The 22,741-nt window shown below is 39.7% G+C and overlaps 1 protein-coding gene across 1 annotated transcript in view; it reads left to right on the plus strand.

Moving 5' to 3' along the window:
* Exoc6 (exocyst complex component 6) overlaps positions 1–22,741 on the plus strand; it is a 126,993-nt gene that overhangs the window by 82,140 nt on the left and 22,112 nt on the right. The window contains exons 19-20 of the mRNA XM_060388852.1: positions 3,072–3,213; positions 13,588–13,661. Of these exons, the coding sequence (XP_060244835.1) occupies positions 3,072–3,213; positions 13,588–13,661 (216 nt within the window). The remainder of the gene's footprint in view (positions 1–3,071; positions 3,214–13,587; positions 13,662–22,741) is intronic.

Genomic DNA, 22,741 nt, shown 5'->3' on the forward strand with positions numbered 1-22,741 from the left:
CTGACATCACGTCTTTGACTCTTAAATGGCTCAATACAAAACAAATTAGCAGATTGTAGTCATATTTCTCATTCTATATGCTCTGACTTTGTTGAATGCAGTCCATAAATCATATTGACTGACACACAAGCAAACGATGAAAGCTGCTTTTGAGACGGACGTCCAGAAAGCAGCCCTGAGAAGGTGCGTGGAAGGATGCATATGGCTGACCCTGTGGGAATTTCCTAGGAGCCAAATGTCTCCTTGCCACAATTGTTCTTAGAAGAAAAGCTTTGGGGTAATGCAAAAAGGATCTAATATGTCAGCAGATTCTCTTTTACAAGCCCCTTTGAAATATAAGAAGTTTGTCTAAGGGTTTTCTCTCTTGGCAAGTTGTTTTTCAGGGAAAAAAAAAAATGTTAAAGCGGAGTGAAAAAACATAGTTACCTTTTAAAAAAAGTTTGGCAGGTGTTTTTACTTACTTACTGAACTTTGTGTTGTTAAAGAGAAAGAAATGCTGGTAATGTTGCAAGTAATTTTTCCCATGAGTGCAGGAAGTGTGTTTGGTTGCTTAGAATGTATTAAATGTGCACTGTTTTGTCAGTTATTTTGGCTGTGTTATCATGTTCAAGTCTATTAAGAGCTAATTTTTAAAGACAGTGATGAGCTACATTTTTTTGCTTTATGATGAGACATTATTACGAGAGTCAATGTTCCTTGTTATAGCACTGGTCAGAATGGGCTGTTTGGTTTATTAAAATAGGCCAAGAGTCTTCAATATGAGATATTAGTTGCAAGTATGTTTTTGGCTGTGTAAATATTGAAGATATTACAATTTTTCTATATAAAATATGTAGGTAAAATTTAGAGATGGTTTTACATATTCTGAAATTAGGAAGTGGATTTCTAGAGAATAGTATATAAATATAAAAATATATATATTAAAAGTATATATCTTAAAAATATAAGCTGTGTGAAATTTCACCAATTGAAACCTTTGATAGAATTAACTTAAATTTTGATGTATGATGTATAAAAAGAGATAATTCATTTTATTTAAAAAAATTTATAAAATTCTGTATTTTGTAAGTCTTTAAAACTTTTATCTTTGAGAACAATAAGCCTGTATTCACTATGCCTAATCAAAAAATAATAATATTAAGATTTTACTGTTATAAATGTTATTTTACTAAAAAACAAGTTTGCATATGTATTTCATTGCCTGCTTCTACCAGATTTATGGAATAGCTTAAACTGTTGTCATTTTTGGCTCCAGTACTACTGTATAGTTATTTGTGTCTCTGAACCTATGTTAAAATAATGCTGCTTATGATGTATGGCATGTTTATGTACAAAATGAGTTAAATAATTTTTGACAGTTTATTAAGTTAAAATGCACTCGTTCCATCAAGTCAAAATAGCATTTCCACGAACTCCTTACAAGCCTGTTATGTTGGAAGTAAAGGCCATGCCATTGATGTCTCTTTCCTCTGCCTTTATCCCCCTCAAATTCAGATTGATAGTATTCTGCTTGGAGAATGGAGCCGCATGTCTCTGAGACTAATTCCTCTTGGGTTTGGGGGCTTTTGAGCATGCTGGGTTTTTCATTGTTTGTTGCATTCCTTTTTTGGCAATTCATCAGTATCTGTCAAATATATTGTTTACTTTGGCTTTTATCTCTGAGGTTTTTGATTGGGAAATTGACACTGCATGTCAGATACTTAGTTTTCTGCTATGCATAGTGCCTAAGTGCTAAGTCTCCATCCATAAGGAGTTTGGTTCTAAGACTAGGATGTCTCAGATTAAAATTTTTAACAAGTAATTTAAAGAACAAGTATTCTAATAAGTTAAAAAATGTATTATTTTCCTTATGACCTTTGACGTCAACGCTACATAAACATTTTTTTACTAGTATATTGTAGCATGTGCGTTTGGAAGATGGTTTTTATTCTTTCCTTGCCCTGTTTGCCTTTGTGATTGGTAGGAAGAAAACAACACTATTAGTAGGAAGAAAAATCAGTGATACTTGTTGATTGAAATGAGCTAAAACATGGCGTGTGCCCCGAAAGTCATTATTTTCCTAACCATAACCCCAGGGAGTCAGCCCATCACCTAATCCTGTGACACCGTAGAAGGACCACTCTGGAGAACTTTGACCTGCAGCAGTTTATACTCTGTTACACACCTGCCTCAAATGCCTGTCCTGCTTGAGTTACAGACGGGGCATGGTGGCACACACCTTTAATCCCAGTGTTCAGGAGGCAGAGGCAGGCAGATCTCTGGGTGTTCAAGGTCACCTGGGTCTGCATGGTGAGTTCCAGGCGAGCCAGGGTTATGTAATGACATCCTGTCTCAAAAAAAAAAAAAAAAAAAGGCAATTTATACTAATTGTGATTCAGCTGCTGTGTACTGTGTAGAGCAAACATTTAAAAACTCAAGTGTTTTAAGAAAATTCAAGTAAGGCTGATAATGAAAGTGAATCATGTATCTCGGTGAAAGAAAAGCACGAGTATTAGCTTTTATAATTAAATGTTGTGTGTATTTGATTGACTAGAGATGAAGAAAAGCACGAGTATTAGCTTTTATAATTAAATGTTGTGTGTATTTGATTGACTAGAGACGAAGCTGAAGTGAAAAATAGGCAAGCCTTTCCCCACCAGTGACTGAATCTATGCCACAGACTAATTCTGACTTTTAGTTTAAGTAGCAGCAACAACAGTTAACTTCCTTTGTTCTGTCTTAGCTAACCATACGAAAGAGAGTTTAGGGGCATGGTAGGAATGAGCTGTTGTCAGTACCATGTCTTAATGTAATAAATGCCATATTTTCATGTGCATTTAAAAGTGTTACAGTATTTTAAGAGATCTGAAATACGTTTTCAAAATTTATAGTTTTCCCCCGTGCAGTTAGCACTTTAATAATACTGTATCATGAGAAAGGTGTGTTTTAGTTCTTAGGATACAGAAGCAGGAAGGGCAGCCATCATCATGGTACCAGCAAAGAGAGTGCCAGCCCAACAGTCTTGTGGTGCTTGATGAAGTATTTCCTTGCTTGCTTGCTGACGTCCTGGTTTGGTTGTTTGTTTTGTGTAGGGGAAGGTTGCCCAGACAGCTTGCATGTCGGCCTGTCAACATCTGTCAACATCCTTAATGCAGATGCTGCTGGACAGCGAGTTAAAGCAGATCAGCATGGGAGCCGTGCAGCAGTTTAACTTAGATGTCATCCAGTGTGAACGTGAGTACATATGGGCCAACTCGCATGCTTTCTCTAGACGCCAGTATTTAACTATTATGGAGAACTGTATATAGTAGGACAGCTTGAAAAGAAAGAAGAGAGCCCAGTTTAACTTACGTTTTTGGCAACTTTAGAAGTAAAGTAGCTCCTGAAAAAAAAAAAATCTCAGCTTCACATTAACAGCTTCAAAGAGATTCATTGAAGTGGTGATCCGGATCCAGAAGTGATTTCTTCAACTGAAGAAGTGATTTTTTTTCCCCTTTTGGTCATTCTTCCTGCCACTCTGGGACTCTCCCAGTGTCTGCTGTATATGAATAAAACAACGCCAAGCTTGTTGTTTTTACTGTCTCTGAACACATAGATTATTGTTGGAAGACCTTTCATAGCAAATGGTTCCTCTATAGTTTTGGTCCTCATTTCTAAAAATGCTTCCCAGCCTTGATAACGGCCCATTTTGTTTGTATCACGAGGGTTTGCATCCTCTGTGGTCTAGTGCTGACATTAGCTAATGAGCTTTAGAACTCACGTATAGCCTTGTTGTACATGCTTCAGATGTGGTTTTTACCACACCTCAGTCCTGACTCTCCAGCTAGAGAGCTCCGAGTCATTTTCAAGCAACATTCTCAGATGAATGGTTCCTTAATTAAATGATGAAAATCCCCGGTTGACAAAGGAGTCAGATACCTCCATTGACAATTGAAAGTCACTGGGGCACCAGAAAGATTGCAGAAAATTTTCTGGGGGAATATTTACAACAATATGCTATTTCTAAGACTGAAAATATAAATGTCAGCCTTCAACTAAAAGAGAAGTAACATGTTTTTCCCCCCAGCAACAAGTAATGTATTTTGCTAGGGGAAAATTCTGCTTTTTCCTAGAAAGTAATTCTAACTTTATTTTACCAAAAAACTTTATTTTTATCAAAGTAAAATTCTCATTTATAAAATATATAGTTTATGTTTATAAAAAGTATTTGACCCAAAAATGTACCTTTTAGGAACTGGAGAGATGGCTCAGCAATTAAGAGCACTGGCTGCTCTTTCAGAGGACCCAGGTTCAATTCCCAGCACCCATATGCCAGCTCATAAGTGTCTGTAACTCCAGTTCCAGGGGGCCTGACACCCTCACACAGATATACATGCAGGCAAAACACTGATAACGTGAAATAAAAACAAAAAATGCACCTCTAAATTTTTCTGAGCTCACATCAATTATTATTCTCTTTGTACAGATTATTTGCTTTTTCCTCTCTCCATCCTCCATTTCTCTTTCCCTCCATCTCTTCATTTCCTCTCTTTTGTTTTTAATCTGACTTTAATTAGTATACATAGTAGAAGCTTCCCTTACAGCATTTTCATGCACATGGAGTTATGGTGGACCACCCCACGTCAGCCCCCGTTTCTGCCTTTCCCCTCTGTTGGGTCCTATTAGCCCAGCATTACATTTTCCACCTCCTTTTCTCCTGCTGGAGTTGAGCCCAAGGTCTGGCTCAACTCTAAACACACGTCCTGCCACTGAGCAACACCCCCAACTGAAACTGGTTTCTTAAAAGCTTTGAGAAGTTGTTTTGAGATTACTACAGTCTGATATCACTTATGTCAGTATTTTACACAAATGTTGCTGGGTTCGTTTTGTGTTATTTTGTCTTTAGTGTCACTTCAAAATAACTAGGTATTTGGCCAGCTAGCTGGTTGACTGGATAAAGGCACTTTCTGCCAAACCTGAGTTCATTCCTAGAACCTACATAGTAGAAGAAGAAAACCAACTTGCACAGGTTGCCCTCTGACCTCTGTATGTATGCTGTGCTATAAAGCATGTGCTCACCTTTATATCCACACACAAAACAAATAAATATAACAAAGTTAATAACAGTTGGCAGTTAAAACTCTTGAGTAGGTTGTGATTGGGAACATATATTGCTGAGTGATAGACATGGCAGCTTTCTGGTGTCTCTCTGCTTTCTTAGCCCCCTGTGAAGGACTATAGAGAAGCACACACCATCCCCTTCCCCAGGCATTGCCTGCTGAGCCTCGCTTCCTACTTCTGGTCATTTCTTTGCGCAGTTACTAAGGCACTGTTTTAATTCTCAGAGAAGATCAAGAAAGAGAATGCAATCTGGTATCACAGGCAAGAGGGGCAAATCTTACTGAGTCTCCAGAGGCCGAAATTCAGCCACCATTTCTGCTACCTTTAGGATTTTGCCTGTGACTGATTCTGCCCTTTAAAGCTTATCATACATATCATACTGTGATCGTTACGTGTTTTTCTTGGTTAAGTTCTTTTGTCCCTTTTGGCAGGTTTGCAAATTTTGTGTCTGTGTGTACACATACGAGTGTGCATTTGTCAAGGCGTGAATGTGGCAACCAGGACACAACTTGCAGAAGTTAGTTCTCTCCTACCACCGGGGTTCCAGTGAGCGAACTCAGGTCCTCAGCTTGGCTGCAAGTACCTTTGCCTGCTAAGCCAACCACCCCCCTGATGCCCTGTGACCATCACTTCTTAATACAGGCTCACATACTCAGTACTTGCTGAACAGATATAAATTATTTTCATGTTTGTTTTACTGCCTCCAACGTTAAATATTCTTCTCCAAAAGGCGTCTTTTAACTTTAAAAAGTGAATTTATGGTATAAATATAATGGTATACTCTCTCTCATACTCTTTCTGGTAGAAAAAAAAATACACATTCTTACCCACTCTCAACTTTTAGTGATTGTTTTGTGTGTTAATAGTGTGAAAATGAAACTTATTGTTCTGAGCTAAACAGCCAGGATTTCCTTGTTTCCTTGTGAAATTAATTTTTCTTCCCCATTGTTTCATTTTTCTTGTTCTAGTTTCTTGTTTTTTCCTACTTTTTGTAGCAATACTGAGTTAAACTTGATTTTAAACTGTTTGGATGCAGGAAAGTGGAATTGTATATGAATTTAGGAAAAACTTCTGTGTGTTTGGAATTCCGCTCTCCCTCCGTTCAGTGGGGTGACTGTGCAGCCCAGGCTGGCCTCACAGTCAGGTCCAGTTTGGACTTTGCCTCTAACTTGGCATGCCATTTGATTATCAAGAAGCCCCAGGATTTCCCCTGAAATACAGCATTTAGAGTGTAGGATTTCCCAGATAATCCTACTAAGAATGAGCGGCCATAAATTTTAAGGAAAATGAAGAGTGTGGAGCATTGAGGCCGTGTGTTAATTGATCCCTTCATATTTAGTAGGTATGAGGCATTGAGAAGAAAAGTGGGGTAAACAAGACAGAAAGTGGCATCCTTACTCTCTTGGGATTGAAGCCCAGTGAGGAGTCAGTAACTTCATTAGCGAATATTAAAAACCGCTGAATTCTGTAAACGTGTTCGATGCTTTGAGAGAATGGACGCACTCAGAATGAAGTCAGGGTCAGTGCGTGACTACAGTGGGCTTGCTTGTGTCGCTTGTAACCACAGCACGAGTGTAACTGCATGTTTAGAACAAGTGGCATGACCAGGGTCGGGTACTTGGGAAGTGCAGATCTGAGTTCCTCTGATAGCCACATTGAGCATCTGAACCAATTACAGAACAAGATAGTTCTTCTTCTAAATCTGCCCAGATATTTTGTTTCATGTGTATTAATGTGTTATGCCACAGTGTAGGTTCTTTGCACGGAAGTATATTGAAGAAAAGGCATATCCTCTTATTAAATTGTTACAAAAGTGTCTCAGAAATTCTTCACATTACTGAAGAAAAAAATACAGGATATTTCCAAAACATCAGGAAACCAGATTCTACTTCATACTTAAAATAGTCCAGACCAGGTATAGATGTACACACACGTGTATGTATAATCTAAATATATGTTCATATTTTTCATGCATGCTACACACATATCTTATGAGGTTATGATTTGCTAAGAGTTTAATATCTGTAACTCACAGGGATTAGAAAAGTGTTGTATCAGGCTGGAGAGGTGGCTCAGAGGTCTAGAGCACTGGCTGCTCTTCCAGGGGTCCTGAGTTCAATTCCCAGCAACCACGTGGTGGCTCACAACCATCTATAGTGAGATCTGCACACTCTTCTGGTGTGCAGGTGTACAAGCAGACAGAACATTGTATAGACAATAAATAAATCTTTTTAAAGGAAAAGAAAAGTGCTGTGTCAATCTGAGTAGTGGTAGCACGCGCCTTTAATCCCACACTTGGGAGGCAGAGGCAGGTGGATCTCTAAGTTTGAAGCTAGCCTGGTCTACAGAGGGAGTTCCAGGACTTATACAGAGGTTCCAGGTTTATACTGAGAAACTCTATCTCAAAAAACTAGAGAGAGAGGGAGAGAGAGACAGAGGAGAAGAAGAAAGCAAAGCACTGTATCAGAGTGATGGCAGCTGCTTTGCTGTTCTGGGCGTTGAACCCAGGGCCTTGTGCATGGCCAGCAGGTGCTCTACCACTGAGCTACATCCCCGGCCTTTTCTGCTTTTAGACAGAGTCTCACTACATTAGCAGGCTGGCCTCAAAGTTTTGGTCCTTCTGCTGGGATTACAGCTGTGCCAGCACAGTGCCCAGCTTGACTTCTGTTTTGGTGGTTAGTCATTGGGGCATGGATAAGTCTCAAGCAGTTCATCATTTTGGATAAAGGCTTAACACATAAAAGCTAAAGAGAACAAAGCAAGCTAACACAGCATTGTAGGGGCAGAGATCTTTGTATATTTTTGTTGCTGCTGCTGGAAGCCATGATCTCACAGCCATGTTTTAGCCTTGGTGCAGATCCTTGTCTCCAAACAGGAGTATTGAGAGAAAATCATGAGGTTGGAGTAAGGAGACTATTTCAATCTCATCTTTATTTATTTATTTTTCAATGTCATATTTAAAAGGAGCTACTTTGGGTGTCGGATTTTTTCCATAGCTAATAGCACCCCAGCTGTTGATTGAGGGTACTTTGTTAAGGTTTATTTCCAAGAAATGGAGAGGGCTAGTTATTACTCTGTGTCAAAACGGGATGATAAATATTCTTCAGGCTTGTGTCGCTCTGCTGCCAACCACTTCTGTTCTAATACAAGGCAGAGGCTACAGTGCTGGCTTCTGACAGCCCATGGCAGCGTCTCTGCATCAGAGAAACCACTAGATGGCGCCGTTAGTCATTCCTTCTTATGGTGCATCCACACAGGTACTTGGTCTGCCCAAAATTTGAGTTCCAACTAGCTATTTTAATCTCAGCTTTAGCAAGAAATGTGCATCTGTGCATGCACATGTATGTGTACACAGAATAAATAAGCAAAATGTAAAAAAAAGTTTTCATAAAATTTTATTTATTTATTTATTTTAATTTTAAAGAGAAAGAATAAACTTGGATTGGCAAGTTGACCTGCAAATTGTCCTCTGGTTTATAACAGGCACATGCAGCACACATTCACACACACAGAGGCACACATGTACTCACAGTGAATGTAAAAATGAAGTCAAGTTAGAGACAACACAGATTATGTTTGGGTTTTTTGTTTCTTTGCTTTAGTGGTTTTTTGTTTTGTTTTGCTTTTTGAGACAGGGTTTCTTTGTGTAGCCCTGGCTATCCTGGAACTTGCTCTGTAGACCAGGCTGGTCTTGTACTCAGAGATCACAAGTGCTGTGGTTAAAGGCCACTGCTGGGCGCACACCTGTAATCCCAGCACGTGGGGAGGCAGAGGCAGGTGGATCTCTGTGAGTTCAAGGCCAGCCTGGTCTACAGAGCTAGTCCAGAACAGCCAGGGCTACACAGAGAAACCCTGCCTCAGAGGTAGGAGGTAGGGGTGGGAGGTTGTGATGTGTGTTGCCACTTTCTGGTATAAGATTGTGAAACAAGCGATATTTAGAATGCCTCCTTAAACTTTCTAAAGCTTAGAAACTATACTAAAATATGTTTGGAAGCACAGCATTATTATATGTCTTTTAAAAACATAACTAAATAACAAAGATGATACCAAAATAGGGAAATAAGTACTTGCTGTTACTGTTATTAACTGATTGCCTGAGGTAGAACAAGGAAATCCTAAAATACGGCAATCTGAATGAACCAAGGATTTTGAATACATCAAGGGATTTCAAAATATAGCCACCAATGTTTTGAAAGATTATACTGGCCTTCCTGGGGTCATGAGTTAGTACTGATGGCAAAGAATTGTCTGTTATTACAACTCCGCCAGCATACATTTGTTTAATATTTCCTGTACACCGGACTCAGGATATATAAAGGTAAAAGAACTCTCTGCTTTCTGGGAACTTTCTGTTCAGTGGAAGAGCTCAGAGTTTCAGTTTTGGTGAAGAATGCTTTAGGGGTATTCTCATGCACTCAGTTATTCTGTTATAAATACCCTGAGTATGACAGGATTTTGTGTTTACATTACCAATAGCCACATATGGCTATTAAATTTAAATTAGTATGGAATAAAACTGTCTGTTCTGTAGTACATTTACAGACTGTTGCCATCATCACAGGAGGCTCTGTTGGACCAGTGTTATAGATAAAAGTGTTACCTACAGGCCGAGCCTCCCATAGAACATATTGCTTGGTTCTTTTCTCTCTGTTCATTTATTAAACTTTTGTTGCATGTTTATTATTTAGGTGGTAGGAATTAGGAATGAAAGTATGATTCTTACCATTGGGGAGTTCATGGTTTCAGGAGAAAACTCAGACAGATAAACAATCAGAAGGCAGCAGAACGAGCAGGCACTGTGGTAGGATTCATACAGGAAGTTAGGGCGAAAACACATAGGAAACAGCCTACAGTCCCCGGGGATAATGGGAGTCTTGCACAGAAGGTGATGATTGAACTGAAGGATAAGTAAGAGTTACACAGGTGGAAGGGAAGAAGAGCGCTCTGGGCAGAAGGATCAAAGGCTTTCTGAAAAGAGACCGGTGTGTGCGAGGAAGCCTGGGCAACCTTGTCTGGAAAGAGTTTAAGGAAAGTCTTAAGAGATCAGGCTGGAGAGGCAGGCGAAGGCCACTTGTAAAAGACCTTAGTCTTGTTTTACTGTGAGTGTGATGGTAAACTATTAAAGGATGCTAAACTTTGAAATGCCCAAATAACAATTACATGTGACATAAATCACACTGGAAGGAGAGGAAACAGAAGCAGCCAAGAGAGCAGATGGAAGTGTTTAGTAATGCAGGCAAGAAAGGATGATAGCTTGAGCTAAGAGAGAACAGAGACTCAAGAGAGACTGTAGGGTTGACTGTATTTGAGTTTTAAAGAAATAAAGAAAAAAGTGTGATGCTGCCACTCAAACTGAGTAGCCTTTTATCACAGATTTTCTCTGTTGCACGATTTGAGATTGCTAAATCACCTTCTATCCCTAAAAAATATTTGAGAAAAAGCCTTGAGAGTTACAAACTGCTGGCATGCTTTGTCTGTGTTGGTTAAATTCCCATGAGAAAAGGAGCCAAATAGGGAGAGGCTGAATACTTAATCAGATTCTGGGTCAATGGTGAGGTGCCAGGATGCCCGGTTTATCCATGTGGTCCTGGGCAAGTCATTTCACTTTTAATGTTTCTATGCTATAAAACGAGGGGCTGGGCAGCTTTTAAGCAGAGCTGACTGTGAGGATATCCAAAGTCGGTCTCTCTCTTTGCTTGGAAGACTTTATAAGCTATATCATCCTTGTGCCCTGTTTGCCAAAATAAGTTGTTATAATGATCAAAGCAGATGGCATATGAGAAAGTGTTTTATGAACTGTAAAATTGTATATAAATTTGTGGCATTATAATTTTGACACTAAATTCTTGGGTTTAATGCCAAGCCAATGAACTTTTTTTAAACTGTCGTCTCTTAAACAGGAATTGAGGGGGAAAGGAAAAATAACAGATTCTTTTTTTTTTTTTTTAAACTTGGGGTGCCAGGAATCTTATCAGGGCCTTGTACACTCCAGAAAACTGTTCCACCACTGGTCTAATTCCCCTGTCCAGATTGTTTTCAGTACAGAAAAACTAGGAAGCCAGAGATGGTGGCACACACCCATGATCCCCACAACTGGGAGGCTGAGGCAGAAGGACTATAAGTTTGAGAATTCAGTATATTACAATTGCAAGCATAATTGAAATGGAACTGCTTTCTGGGCCTTATAGGTAAAATTAACGTCTTATAAGAAGGCCTTATGTGGTCCTAGATACTTTTATATTAGAAGATGCTCATTTCTAAAAGATTTTTATTTTGGCAAATACGTGTAAGTATTTTGTCTGCACGTATGTGTGTGCCCCATGTGCATGCCTGGTGCCATGGAGATCAGAAGAGGTGGTGAGATCCCTGGACTTGGAGTTACAGATGGTTGTGAGGTACCGTGTGGGTGCTAGGAACTGAACCTTGGTTCTCTGCAAAACCCACAAATGTTCCCGTCATGTAGGCTATCTCTTCATACTCTTAGAAGATTCCTATTTTTAACAGGCTATTAAAGTTTTACTTCTATTTTTCAATTAAGGTCTAATGGGAATAGAGAAACTCAGTTATCTGGAGAACATAGTAGGGAGAGGTGGAGTTGCCACAAGTGTGGAAAGTAGCATTGATACGAGTAAATTATGCTGTCCAAGTGAAAAGTGTCCAGATGGTCTTACTGGAACTCATCTTCTGGTACCAGAGGGCCCAAGAAAGACGCTTTAATCATCTGTTTTATGTCTTTGCCTAAACCTTGTAAAGGACGAGGAAGTATGTGTTTTGGGGAGAGTGATTATTATTCTGGGTTATATTCAAAGGCACATATTAAAGGAATGCAGTATTCATTAACTAGCCAGGTTCATTTGCACCGCAGTATACCCAGTTGCTTGGAAGGCTGAGGCCAGAGGATCACTAGGGCACACAAATCTGAGCCCAGTCTGGACAATATATGACAACATTATTTAGGAAAAAAGAAGAAGAAAGAAAAAAGAAAGGAGAGAGACAGACAGACAGACACTCACTCAGGGAGCCATGATCTCTGGGAGAGGCCCCTGTCTCCACCATGCTTGCTTGCTCTTACTGTGGTTGACCAGCCCGGACTCATCTTCTCAAGAAGAACAAAAGAATTATATGAACAAGAGAAATGAGGGAAAAAGCAAGGAGTGAGGACTGACGTTAAAATGACAAGAGAGAATGCAGAAAATTTAGAAAAGCTAGACAGAATAAACCAGAGAATTCTGAGTTTTTTTTTTAATACAGTGAGAAAAATAATATTTTAGTGGATTTAAGAGAATTATGAAAAAAATTCGGTAGTAGTCTATTTGAAAAATAAAAGACTAATATCTTTCACAAAATGCTGAAAATTAGAAAAATTTCTTACTTAAGGCAAGGTTATTATTATCTCAAGAACAGTAGGAACTTACTTTGAACTTTTTCTTCCCCAAAGATCCAGAGAGATTAGGCTGTGCTCCCTCTTTCTTCCTTTCCTTCTTTCCTTCTTTCTTTCTTTCTTTCTTTCTCTCCTTCCTTCCTTCCTTCCTTCCTTCCTTCCTTCCTTCCTTCCTTCCTTCCTTCTTTCTTTCTCTTTCTCTCTTTCTCTCTTTCTTTCTTTCTTTCTTTCTTTCTTTCTTTCTTTCTTTCTTTCTTTCTCTCTCTCCTCTCTTTCTCTCTCTTTCTCTTTCTTTTCTTTTCTTTCTTCATTTTTTTGTTTGTTTCTTGAGTCAGGGATTCTGTGTAGTCCTGGCTGTCCTGAACACTTCCTCTTTAGACCAGGCTGGCCTCAAACTCACAGAGATCCACCTGCCTCTGCCTCTCCCAGTCTGGCCTTAAAGGCATGCACGACCATGCCAGGCTAAGATTAAAATTCTTAAAGCACAAAAGTTTTTGAAAAAAACAAAACAAAACAAAACAAAACAAAAAAACCTTAAGATGTTCCTTTATTTTTAAGAAAAAAAAATGACTAAGTGACATGAGTAGACATTCCTGACTTCATCCTGACTTTGCTGCCTAAACATTTCATGTGTGGTCTGCTTGTGAAGCTGACTTCTTAATTTGATATCTCTCTCACTGTTATGAGCTAGGGGTGAGATTTTTGTAGTATATCCTCTGTAACTAAGCAGGTGTTTTGAAATGCATTGACAGCTGAGGAGTTCATAGTTTTAAAGTGCTTCTGTAATCATTCACCTAAGGCCAAAAAAAGAGTCAAAAAACTACTTTGATTGAAGTATACAACTCCTGAAACTTGTGTAGGGTAACCCTTCTATCCTTTATTGTGATTAAAGGTTACAGGTTAAATGACAGGTTAGAAGTTTAAAATTATTAAAATAGTTGTGGTAATGGGTACAGAGAGTGTATTCACTAGAAGTTGAAGGTTGTAAGTGATCTTTGTTTGAAGTGGTTGTGTGTAAATATTACACTATATTTGTAATGAGTAGAAATGTAGCAATTAAAGTTTCGTGTAGCTTTCAATCTTGTTCTAATTCCTTTTTCTTTTCTAAAATTTTAAATTGTATATAGTGTTTGCCAGCTCTGAGCCTGTACCAGGATTCCAAGGGGACACCCTGCAGCTGGCGTTCATTGACCTCAGACAGGTAAGATGTAATGCTGCTATCCACGTACCGTCTCTCTCTTGCCATATTCTTATTCTTCATATGTCTTATTCTTAATGGTACCAAAATGCTTGTTTGCCTGGAAAAGCACATCTTTAGAAGATGATTTATTTATTTATTTATTTATTTTTTGACTGCTGTGTACTTGGCAAATCTCTGAACTTTTGTTTTTAACTTTATGGAGGATTCCCACAATAAGAATATTCATTAATTTCTTACAGATTTTTTTTAGTGATTTCATGTTCATATATAAAAATCAGTAGTAGCAGTAACGTTGGGTTAGAACTCAAATTAAATGCAGATTAATTATTACTAGAAAGTCTTCTTTGTTTTAAATATTATTAATGGTAGTTTTGGTAAATTTTTGTATGCATCTTGAAAAAGGAATAAAACTAGGTTTTAAAAAATAATTATTCATTCTCACATATTTTTCTCTGTTAAAGATGTTCTAAGTCTAGTAACAAATGTGAGATCTTCTTCCTGCCTTTTATTTACTCTTCAATTTTGACATTTCTGGTCTGTTCTGTTCTTTATTTTCTTTTTCTTTCCTATCTCCTTGTATTTTTTTTCTTCTTAGTCCTTTCTTCCTCTTTCTTCTCCTTTTTCTTTTTCTTTCTTAATCCTAGGATTAAGGGGCTTAGTAAAGCTTGGGAGTTAGAGGGTGTGGAGGCAGGGGGATTCCTTAGAGGGTTCAGGAGTGCTGGGCTGACAGTAAGACTGACTGCTGTCCTTGGCAAGGAACCATATGGAGACTGAATCAAAACAAAGGCCCTGTGATCAGTTTGGGCTAACAGTGCCCCTTCCCTTTGGGATGGAGGTGACCAGTGCGGACCGTCCACCCTTGCTGTGAACAGAACCTCACCACGCTGATGTTAGCAATAAGACCTGTTTGAGCATTTAAGGTTCCAATTGTAACATATGTTTGAAGTTAGAGCTCTTTTGCTATTTATGAACAGCCAGAGTGGAGGAAGTGCTTATTGGCATCTGTGTATTCATTATTTGGTGAGGAAGTGTGATTAATGCAGATACAAAACAGTGTAAGGTAATTTCGTGCTGTGGCATTTAAAGGTCCTTTAGAGAAGGCAGGACCGTGAAGGGAGCGCTTTGTCTTAAGTCTGGTTTGCAAGGATGCCGAGAAAGCACTAACTTTTGCTGCATACAATCAATATTTAGGTCTTATGCCAACAAGGACCATCTTCTGGGTGCTGTGGATCTATAGACCACAAACTGTGCTAAGTTGGGAAGGGTAGCAGAAAACCAGGAAGTCAGATCCAGCTCCTATTTCCCTGCACGGGGAGAGTCTATTGCAGTAGGTCCTTTCCAAGAACTGGTGGTTGCACTTGTTCTCTGAGAAAGGTGATCTAATACAGAAAGCTAAGTCTGTAGCAAGTTGGAAATAGGTTTCACCTAAAGCCACTTATTTATTGAGTAAGCTTCTGTGTTGGAAGGACATGAATGTTACCCACCGAGAGGAGATGACCTGAGGGAGGTCTACATGTGAGTAAGCTGTTCATAGCGAGTTCTGTTTCATCTGAATGGAGATGGTGATGCCTAGTTTGTTTGTAGTCTGTAGGATTACGAATAAGGCCGCATAGCTTATGGAACTTGTCCCTAAGGAAAGAGTGTGAAGCTTAGTTGATAGAGCATGTCCTAGCAGACCTGAGGTCCTGGGTTTAGGAAACAAACAACAGCAGCAAACAGCATCAAGGTGATACACTCCTGTAATCTTAGCGAGCCTGGCCTAACAACCCCCTCTCTAAACAAAGTCATCACTAACAAAAACAGGCCTCTGCCTTACTGCTCAGCACACTGCCCCTCTCTGCATTGTATTAAGCAAACTTTGCTTTCTGCTTAAAAAAAAAAAAGAGTCTGTTCTTTCATTTGTGTAGATGTATTTGACCCGAGTTACCTTCTTTCAAAGAATCACTTTTGACTGCATGGAAGGCCAACTTTTAAGGCATAAAGCTCCCTGGGGGATTGTGTTATTAAAGTACCCTTATAATGTTAGCATTTTGAGTCTTGATTGAATATACGTTTAAAATGTGTGCACCTAGGAGACATTAAGTCCTGGTTGGCTTTCCCTGTAAATGTGCGTGTTTGAGAGACATCAAGTGGACTTTAGACACCTACCGTGAATATGCGTAATGGTAGAACCTGTCTGTGCAGGGGATTGCTCAAATGCCACTGCGCCATGCAGTAGCCAGTATGAAGTAGAAGAGCGGAGTGGGGAGAACACACGGTGAACTGGTTTATTGCGTTCATTGTTTTCTAGTCTTAAACCTCGAAGTTTAGCGATTCACTATTTCTATACGTTTTTACTCTAAAATGAAGCAAAACAACTAATTCTTACCTTTGGGCTGCTATGTCCCTTTCACCATAAGTTACATTTTATGAGTTCAGTGGTTTAGATTTAATCAATATTTTAAAAAGTAGCTATATTTCATTCCGTTTGCTTTAAAAATTAATTTGCAATCATATTATCAAATGTATGGTATGGGAATTGACAAAAAAGAAAGGAAGGAAGGAAGGAAGGAAAGAAAGAAAGAAAGAAAGAAAGAAAGAAAGAAAGAAAGAAAGAAAGAAAGAAAGAAAGAAAGAAGGAAAGAAGGAAAGAAAGAAGAAAAACCAAAATTGATCTTGGAAATGAAAGTCTCACATGAGATGATCGAGTTCATTCTGTCCAATGTTATTGATTATTTAAATACAGATGCCTTAAAGTTTTGATGGTGCTTTTATGTTTGGCTTCATAAATAGATGTTATAGTATTTTACATTTCTGTGAAGGAGTGTATCTCTAAACGTAAAGGGGTAAAGGGGTGCAAGTACCTTTGTTTACATTTTAGTTGAGTTTCTGCACTTTTCCTTTTTTTCCCCCTGGTCTGTGATCCATTTCTGTCTTAATAGGGTGGCTGACAGTTCTTTTCAAGTGTACTTAGAAAGGCAAGGAGCTCTTTTCATAGTATGTATAAGGGGTCGTGCTTCTGGTTTTTAGCCTGAATTTGATACTGCTTCATGAATTGCCGGGTATGAAAGATTAGGAAGTAGGTTCAGTGGTCAAATTTTACCTGCCCACCCGGACTTTGCCCTGAGGTCAAACTCCTGATATTTGCTGCACTGAATAGAGAAGTTGATGACAAGTATGAGTTGATACAAAAGGAAAGTTAGAACCATATCAAAGCTGAAGGCAAGAGAATTGGGACTCAATAAGAGACTGTAGTTAAAAGATAGATCATCAGGAATGCCCTCCTAAAGAAAAGGAAATAGCTGACCTGTGAGTGAAAAGACTTTATCATCCTGCCAATCACAGACTTGCTAATGGAAGCCAGTTATCTCAACAACATCTTAAGACCCACGAGCCTAACAGACAATGTGGAGGATTAGCGGCCCTGGTGCTGCATGGGGGAGTGCTGCCCAGTCAATTTAAACAAGCCATTTAAACACAATTTGTATGTGTAAAGTGTTTTTTTTTTAAACAAATGAAAGTTGTCATCTTTCTGTCTGAAATTCAGGTACAAAATGACAGTATTTCATACACTTTTTTTTTTAAACTCAAAGACTACTTTAAAAAATGAAGTAAAAATATGGGACATTCTTTTGACAATATATAAATAGCCTTAAGATTTGAAAACTATTTCACTATATATTGATTGTCTAGTATATAATACTCAGAGTAACCTAATCCCAAAATAGTACCAATATTTCACTAAATCCCACTGGAAAAGTAAAATACCCAATACAAGTACATTTCCTAGGTAGCTAAGATTATATTTGAATTGCAAAAACTAAAATTCTGCCACCTTGATGAAAGGTTGAAAATGTTCAGCTTGTGTAACTTCTGAGTGAGCTTCTCACAGTCGAACACCCCTGGCATCCTTGATCCTGGAACTAGATCTTATTTAATAGGTGCCGTAGAGCTTGTGGTGAGTTACTGCAGCTGGTAAAATACAGCCTCATTTGGTGTTTTGTAGAGTTTTAAGTTGTTTGAATGGTAGAGCAGTAAGGGGCCGGGGCCAGCATTGTAGTTAACAAAACAAAAACGGTGGCTGAAGTTTTGTCACTTTTGAGCAATATTTTCTGCTTTCTTCCTGGGAACATTGATTTCTTACAATGAAAAATGTTTCTTCAAAAAATGTTTTCAAGCTGGGAGTAGGACTCAGCTGTAGAACGCTTGCCTAGGATGGGTGACGCCCCAGGCTGGCTACCAACATGGGGGGAAGAGAAAGATTGCCAGCCCACATAAGCTTGAGAGACAAGAAACACTTTATCCTTTATTTAATCCTTTGGAGACTAACTTGGCACCTTAGAATTTTAAAGATAAAAATTCTGCAGCAGCCTAGCACTTTCTGACTTTTGCCGTGCTCATTTTGGGATGTATTACGCAAGACATCTGTGGGAAATGCCGTCTTAAGGGTGACTCCACAGATGTCCATCTCTGATCGGGCCAACATAAATATTAAACTACTGACTGTGGCCAAAAGATGAATTAGACGAGTTCCTAAGATGACAGGCTCAAAGGGCTCAGAGCTTTGGCGGTTCGCAGAGCAGTTCAGCTTGTCACTGTTTCCAGTTGCCCAGCAGAGCTGTGTGAGAAGACCCTAGGGCCGCACGTGCAGCAACCCGAGCTTCTGTTTCCAGCTGGCACCGAGCCAGAGGCTCCTCCCTGCTGGCTACCTTCATAGCACCTGAAGGGGTTGTGCCTGCAGGCTGTGAGGAAAGGAATGAGCTTGAACCCTGTGAGCTACAATGCCAGTGTGTGTGCGTGTGTGTGCGTGTGTGTGTGTGTGTGTGTGTGTGTGTGTGTGTGTGTGTGTGTGACTAGCCACCGTCTGATTGGATTTTGGGCTGCTTCTCTAGAAGACTGGGTTTAATTCCCAGCACCTACATGGCTGCTCACAACCATCTGTAACTCCAGTTTCCAGGTTCTGATGCCCTCTTCTGACCTCTGTGTGAAGCTGAGAATCGTATTTTAATCATAAAAAGGTTTTGAAATTTGGCATTTTGATGAAAAAGTTAAGAATTTCTCTCCTGTCTGCTTCTGAGCACTTTTCACAGTAAATTGAATGTCTGTGGCTCACCCCGGTGCGCCAGAAGAGGGCTCCAGACCCCAAAAACTTTTTATTTTTTTTAAAACAGTATTATCATCAAATGTGTAATTCTTTACTCTTAGTTGGACATGTCATTTTCTTCTCTAAATACATCCTAGCCCATAATAGTTATGATTTCCTCTCTCTCTTCTAGTATTTGGTCCTGTTTTCAAATCCTTGGTTTGGGACAACAAAGGAAAAGGACTGACCATTCCTCTGAATTACATGTACAAATTTCAGAGAGACTAGGAATTGTGTAAATATATATTTAGATTCTTAGCATCTTTTTTAACATTTTTACTAGTATTATATGAATATTGGTGTTTTGGCTTCATATGTGTATGTGTAACACTTGTATGCCTGGTGTCCCCAGATGCCAGGGAGGGCATTGAATCCCTGAAACCTGACTTAAGATGATTGGGAGCTGCTGGGTAGGTGCTGGGAATCAGTCTCAGCTCCTCTGGAAGAACAGCCACTGCTTTTACCCTCTGAGCCATCTCACCAGACCCTAGCAACATTTTTTCAAATGTATGTTACATTGTCTTAGTTAAGGTCTCCTTTGCTCTGATAAAGCAGGTGACCTAAGAGAACTTGGGGAGGAAAAGGTTTATTTCACTTAGGCTTCCACATCACAGTCCATCATTGAAAGAAGTCAGGGCAGGAACTCAAACAGGGCAGGAACCCGGAGGCAGGAGCTGATGCAATACCCATGGAAGAATGCTGCTTACTGGCTTGCTCCTCATGGCTTCTTTAGCCTGCTTTCTTATAGAACACAGGACCACCAGCTCAGGGGTGGCCCCACCCATAGTAAGCTGGGTCCTCTTCTGTCAATCATCAGCCAAGAAAGTGCACCCGGGCTTGCCCGTCTCATAGGGGCACCGCACGCAAGTACAGTGTATGTCCAGGAAAATGATAGTAAAGCTTCTGACTTTTCATGAAGTGCCTTTTCTGTAACACTCAGACCCTGAATGAATGCTTGACCCCAGCTCCTCACTCAGCATGCCTCTTGCCAGTCATGGCCCTTCCCTCTCAAACCACTGTCATTTCTGATGCTACTTAACTTTAGCCCGATTTCGAGCTTTGTATAGGTGAAACTGTGTGATGTATCTTTTTTCTTCTGCCTTCTTCTCTTCAGTGTTGTGTCTGTGCAGTGTGTGATGTTGTCGTGTGCAGCTGTGGTTTGTTCATTCTCTTTGCTGTTCATTTCATCCCTGTACGGATATGTCTACCAGTTCTTACATTCTGTTACTGGCAGGCCTATGAATTGATTCCGTCCTTGCTTTCATAACTAGTACAGACGCATTCTTTCATAGGCCATGTAGTGAACAGATGCATGCATTTCTGTGGCGACTTTTGTCTAGGGTGTACTGAGCTGGGGAATGTGTACATGTAAACAGTTTTCGTAGAGACCTTAGAGAGGTTTCCCCAAGCAGTCATGCTAGTTAATATTTCAGCCAATGGCTGGAAAAGTTGCGCACTTATTTGTCATTACTTGGTATCGCCTGCTTCTTTCTTTTTAAGCACTCCTAGTGCTGGGCAGATATACCACCAAATTCTTCTCAAAGCCAGCATTATTCTGCTACTATGCTGGCTAGTTTTGTGTCAGCTTGACTCAAGCTGGTGTCCTTTGAAAGGAGAGGACCCCAAATGAGACAACGGCTCTCTAAGGTCAGGCTGTGGGCGAGCCAGTGAAGCATTTTTCCTAATCAGTGATTGATATGAAAGCGCTGAACCCACTGTGGGTTCACCACTGTGGGTGGTACCACCCCTGGGCTGGGTTCTATAAGAAAGCATGCTGAACAAGCCCTGGGTAGCAAGCCAGTAAGCACCATGGCCTCTGCATCAGCCCCTAGCTCCAGGTTCCTGCCCTGGTTGAGTACCTGCCTTGACTGCCCTCAGTATTGAACTGTGATATGGAAATATAGGCAAAAATTTTTTTTTGGTTACATTTTGGTTTCATTATAGCAATAGAAACCCTAACTAAGACAGATACCAAAATTAGGTGAGGACATAACAAAACAACAACAACAACAACAAACCCTATAGACCAGTTTCCCTGAAAAACAGATTTTCAAAAACAAAAATTTTCCAGTAAAATATTTGAAAGTTGAATTTAAAAACATTTTAAGACCATATAGTATAGCCAAGATCGCTTCCTTCCAGGGATGCAAAGTTGTTCTGCTATCCATAAATGTAATATAGCACATAAATAGGCTCAAGGACAGAAAGCCCATAAGCATCTCAATCATTGAAGAAAAAGCCTTTAACAAACCTCAGTATCCTCTCATGATAAAAACTCTGAATAAGCTGTGCAGTGGTGGCACACGCCTTTAATCAAAGCCCTGGGGAGGCAAAGGCAGGTGGATCTCTGAGTGCAAGGCCAGCCTGCTCTACAGACTACAAAGTGAGTTTCAGGACAGGCAGGACTACCCAGAGAAACTCTGTCTCAGAAAACAAAACAAACAAAAAGCCTGAATAAGCTAGAAATAGAAGGAACATACCTCAGCATAATATAGGCTATATACGATAAGCTGACAGCCAACCTTATACAAAAATGGGGAAAACTGGGTGTATGTATGTATGTTAAATTTTAATGTTACCTAAAAAGATGCCACTTTTTCTACTCTTCCAATCTGGCACTTGAAGTTTTAGCCAGAGTGATAAGACAAGAAAAAGAAATAAAGGGAAGAAACTACTACCTTTGTTTGCAGATGATATTATTCTATACTTAAAAGTAACTAAAGACCCCTGCTCGATGTAGCCCATGGCAGCTCAGTATCCAAGTTGGGTTCCCTAGTAAGGGAAACAGGGACTCTTCTGACATGAACTCATTGGTTGGCTCTTTGACCACCACCACCTCTGAGGGAGGAGCAACCTTGCCAGGCCACAGAGGAAGACATTGCAGTCAGCCTTGATGAGACCTGATAAGCTAGGGTCAGATGGAAGCGGAGGAGGACCTCCCTTATCAGTGGACTTAGAGAGGGGCATGGGAGGAGATGAGGGAGGGAAGGTGGGATTGGGAGGGAATGAAGGAGGAGGCTACAGCTGGGATACAAAGTGAATAAAATGTAATTAATGTAAAAAAATAAAAATTTAATTTAAAAAGTAACTAAAGGCTCCATTAGAAAACTCTTAGACCTGATAAATACTTTTAGTGAAGTAGCAGAATATAAAATTGACACATGGAAATCAGTAGCATTTTAGTAGCTTTTTTATATCTCAGTAATGAGCTTGCCAGGCAAGAAATCAGAAAAAAGAAGAAGGGGACAAACCCATATATCTTAAGAATAGACTCAACGAAAGAGGTGATAGACTCCAGCAGTGAGGATGGAAGAGCTGAAGAAAGAAGGGATAGAGAGACCTTCTGCACTCATTGATAGGCAGGATTAATTTTACGAAAATATTACCAAAAATGATCTACAGATTCAGTGCAGTCCCTGTCAGAATCCCAGTGACATACTTCAGGGAAGTAGATAACAATCCTAAAATCATGGGTGCCCCCAAATCCCCGAGTAGCCCAAGGTCATCTTTAGCAGAAAGAGGAGTGCCAGAGATATGCCAATATCTAATCTCAAGTCATACTGCTGAGACACAGTAATAAGACAGCATGGCATTGACTCAAAAGTTAGACACATAGATGGAAAAAAGAATTCAGGGTGGCTGGAGATAATGGCTTAAGTGGTTAAGAGGCTGGTCAAGAGGCTGCTCTTCCAGAGGTCCTGAGTTCAATTCCCAGCAACCACATGGTGGCTCACAACCATCTATAATGAAATCTGATGCCCCCTTCTCTCATGCAGGCATACAGGCAAATAGAGCACTCATACGCATAAGTAAATAAATCTTTATTTTTTTAAGAAAAAGAAAAGAGACTGCAGAAGAAAGCCCACATAGCCACAGTCACCTAAATTTCCACAAAGGTCAAAAAACAAACTCTGAAGAGAGTAGCTGCTTTAACAAATGGCATTAGGAAAACTGCATT

The sequence above is a fragment of the Meriones unguiculatus genome, chromosome 1 (assembly GCF_030254825.1).
Source record: "Meriones unguiculatus strain TT.TT164.6M chromosome 1, Bangor_MerUng_6.1, whole genome shotgun sequence".
Lineage (NCBI taxonomy): Eukaryota > Metazoa > Chordata > Mammalia > Rodentia > Muridae > Meriones > Meriones unguiculatus.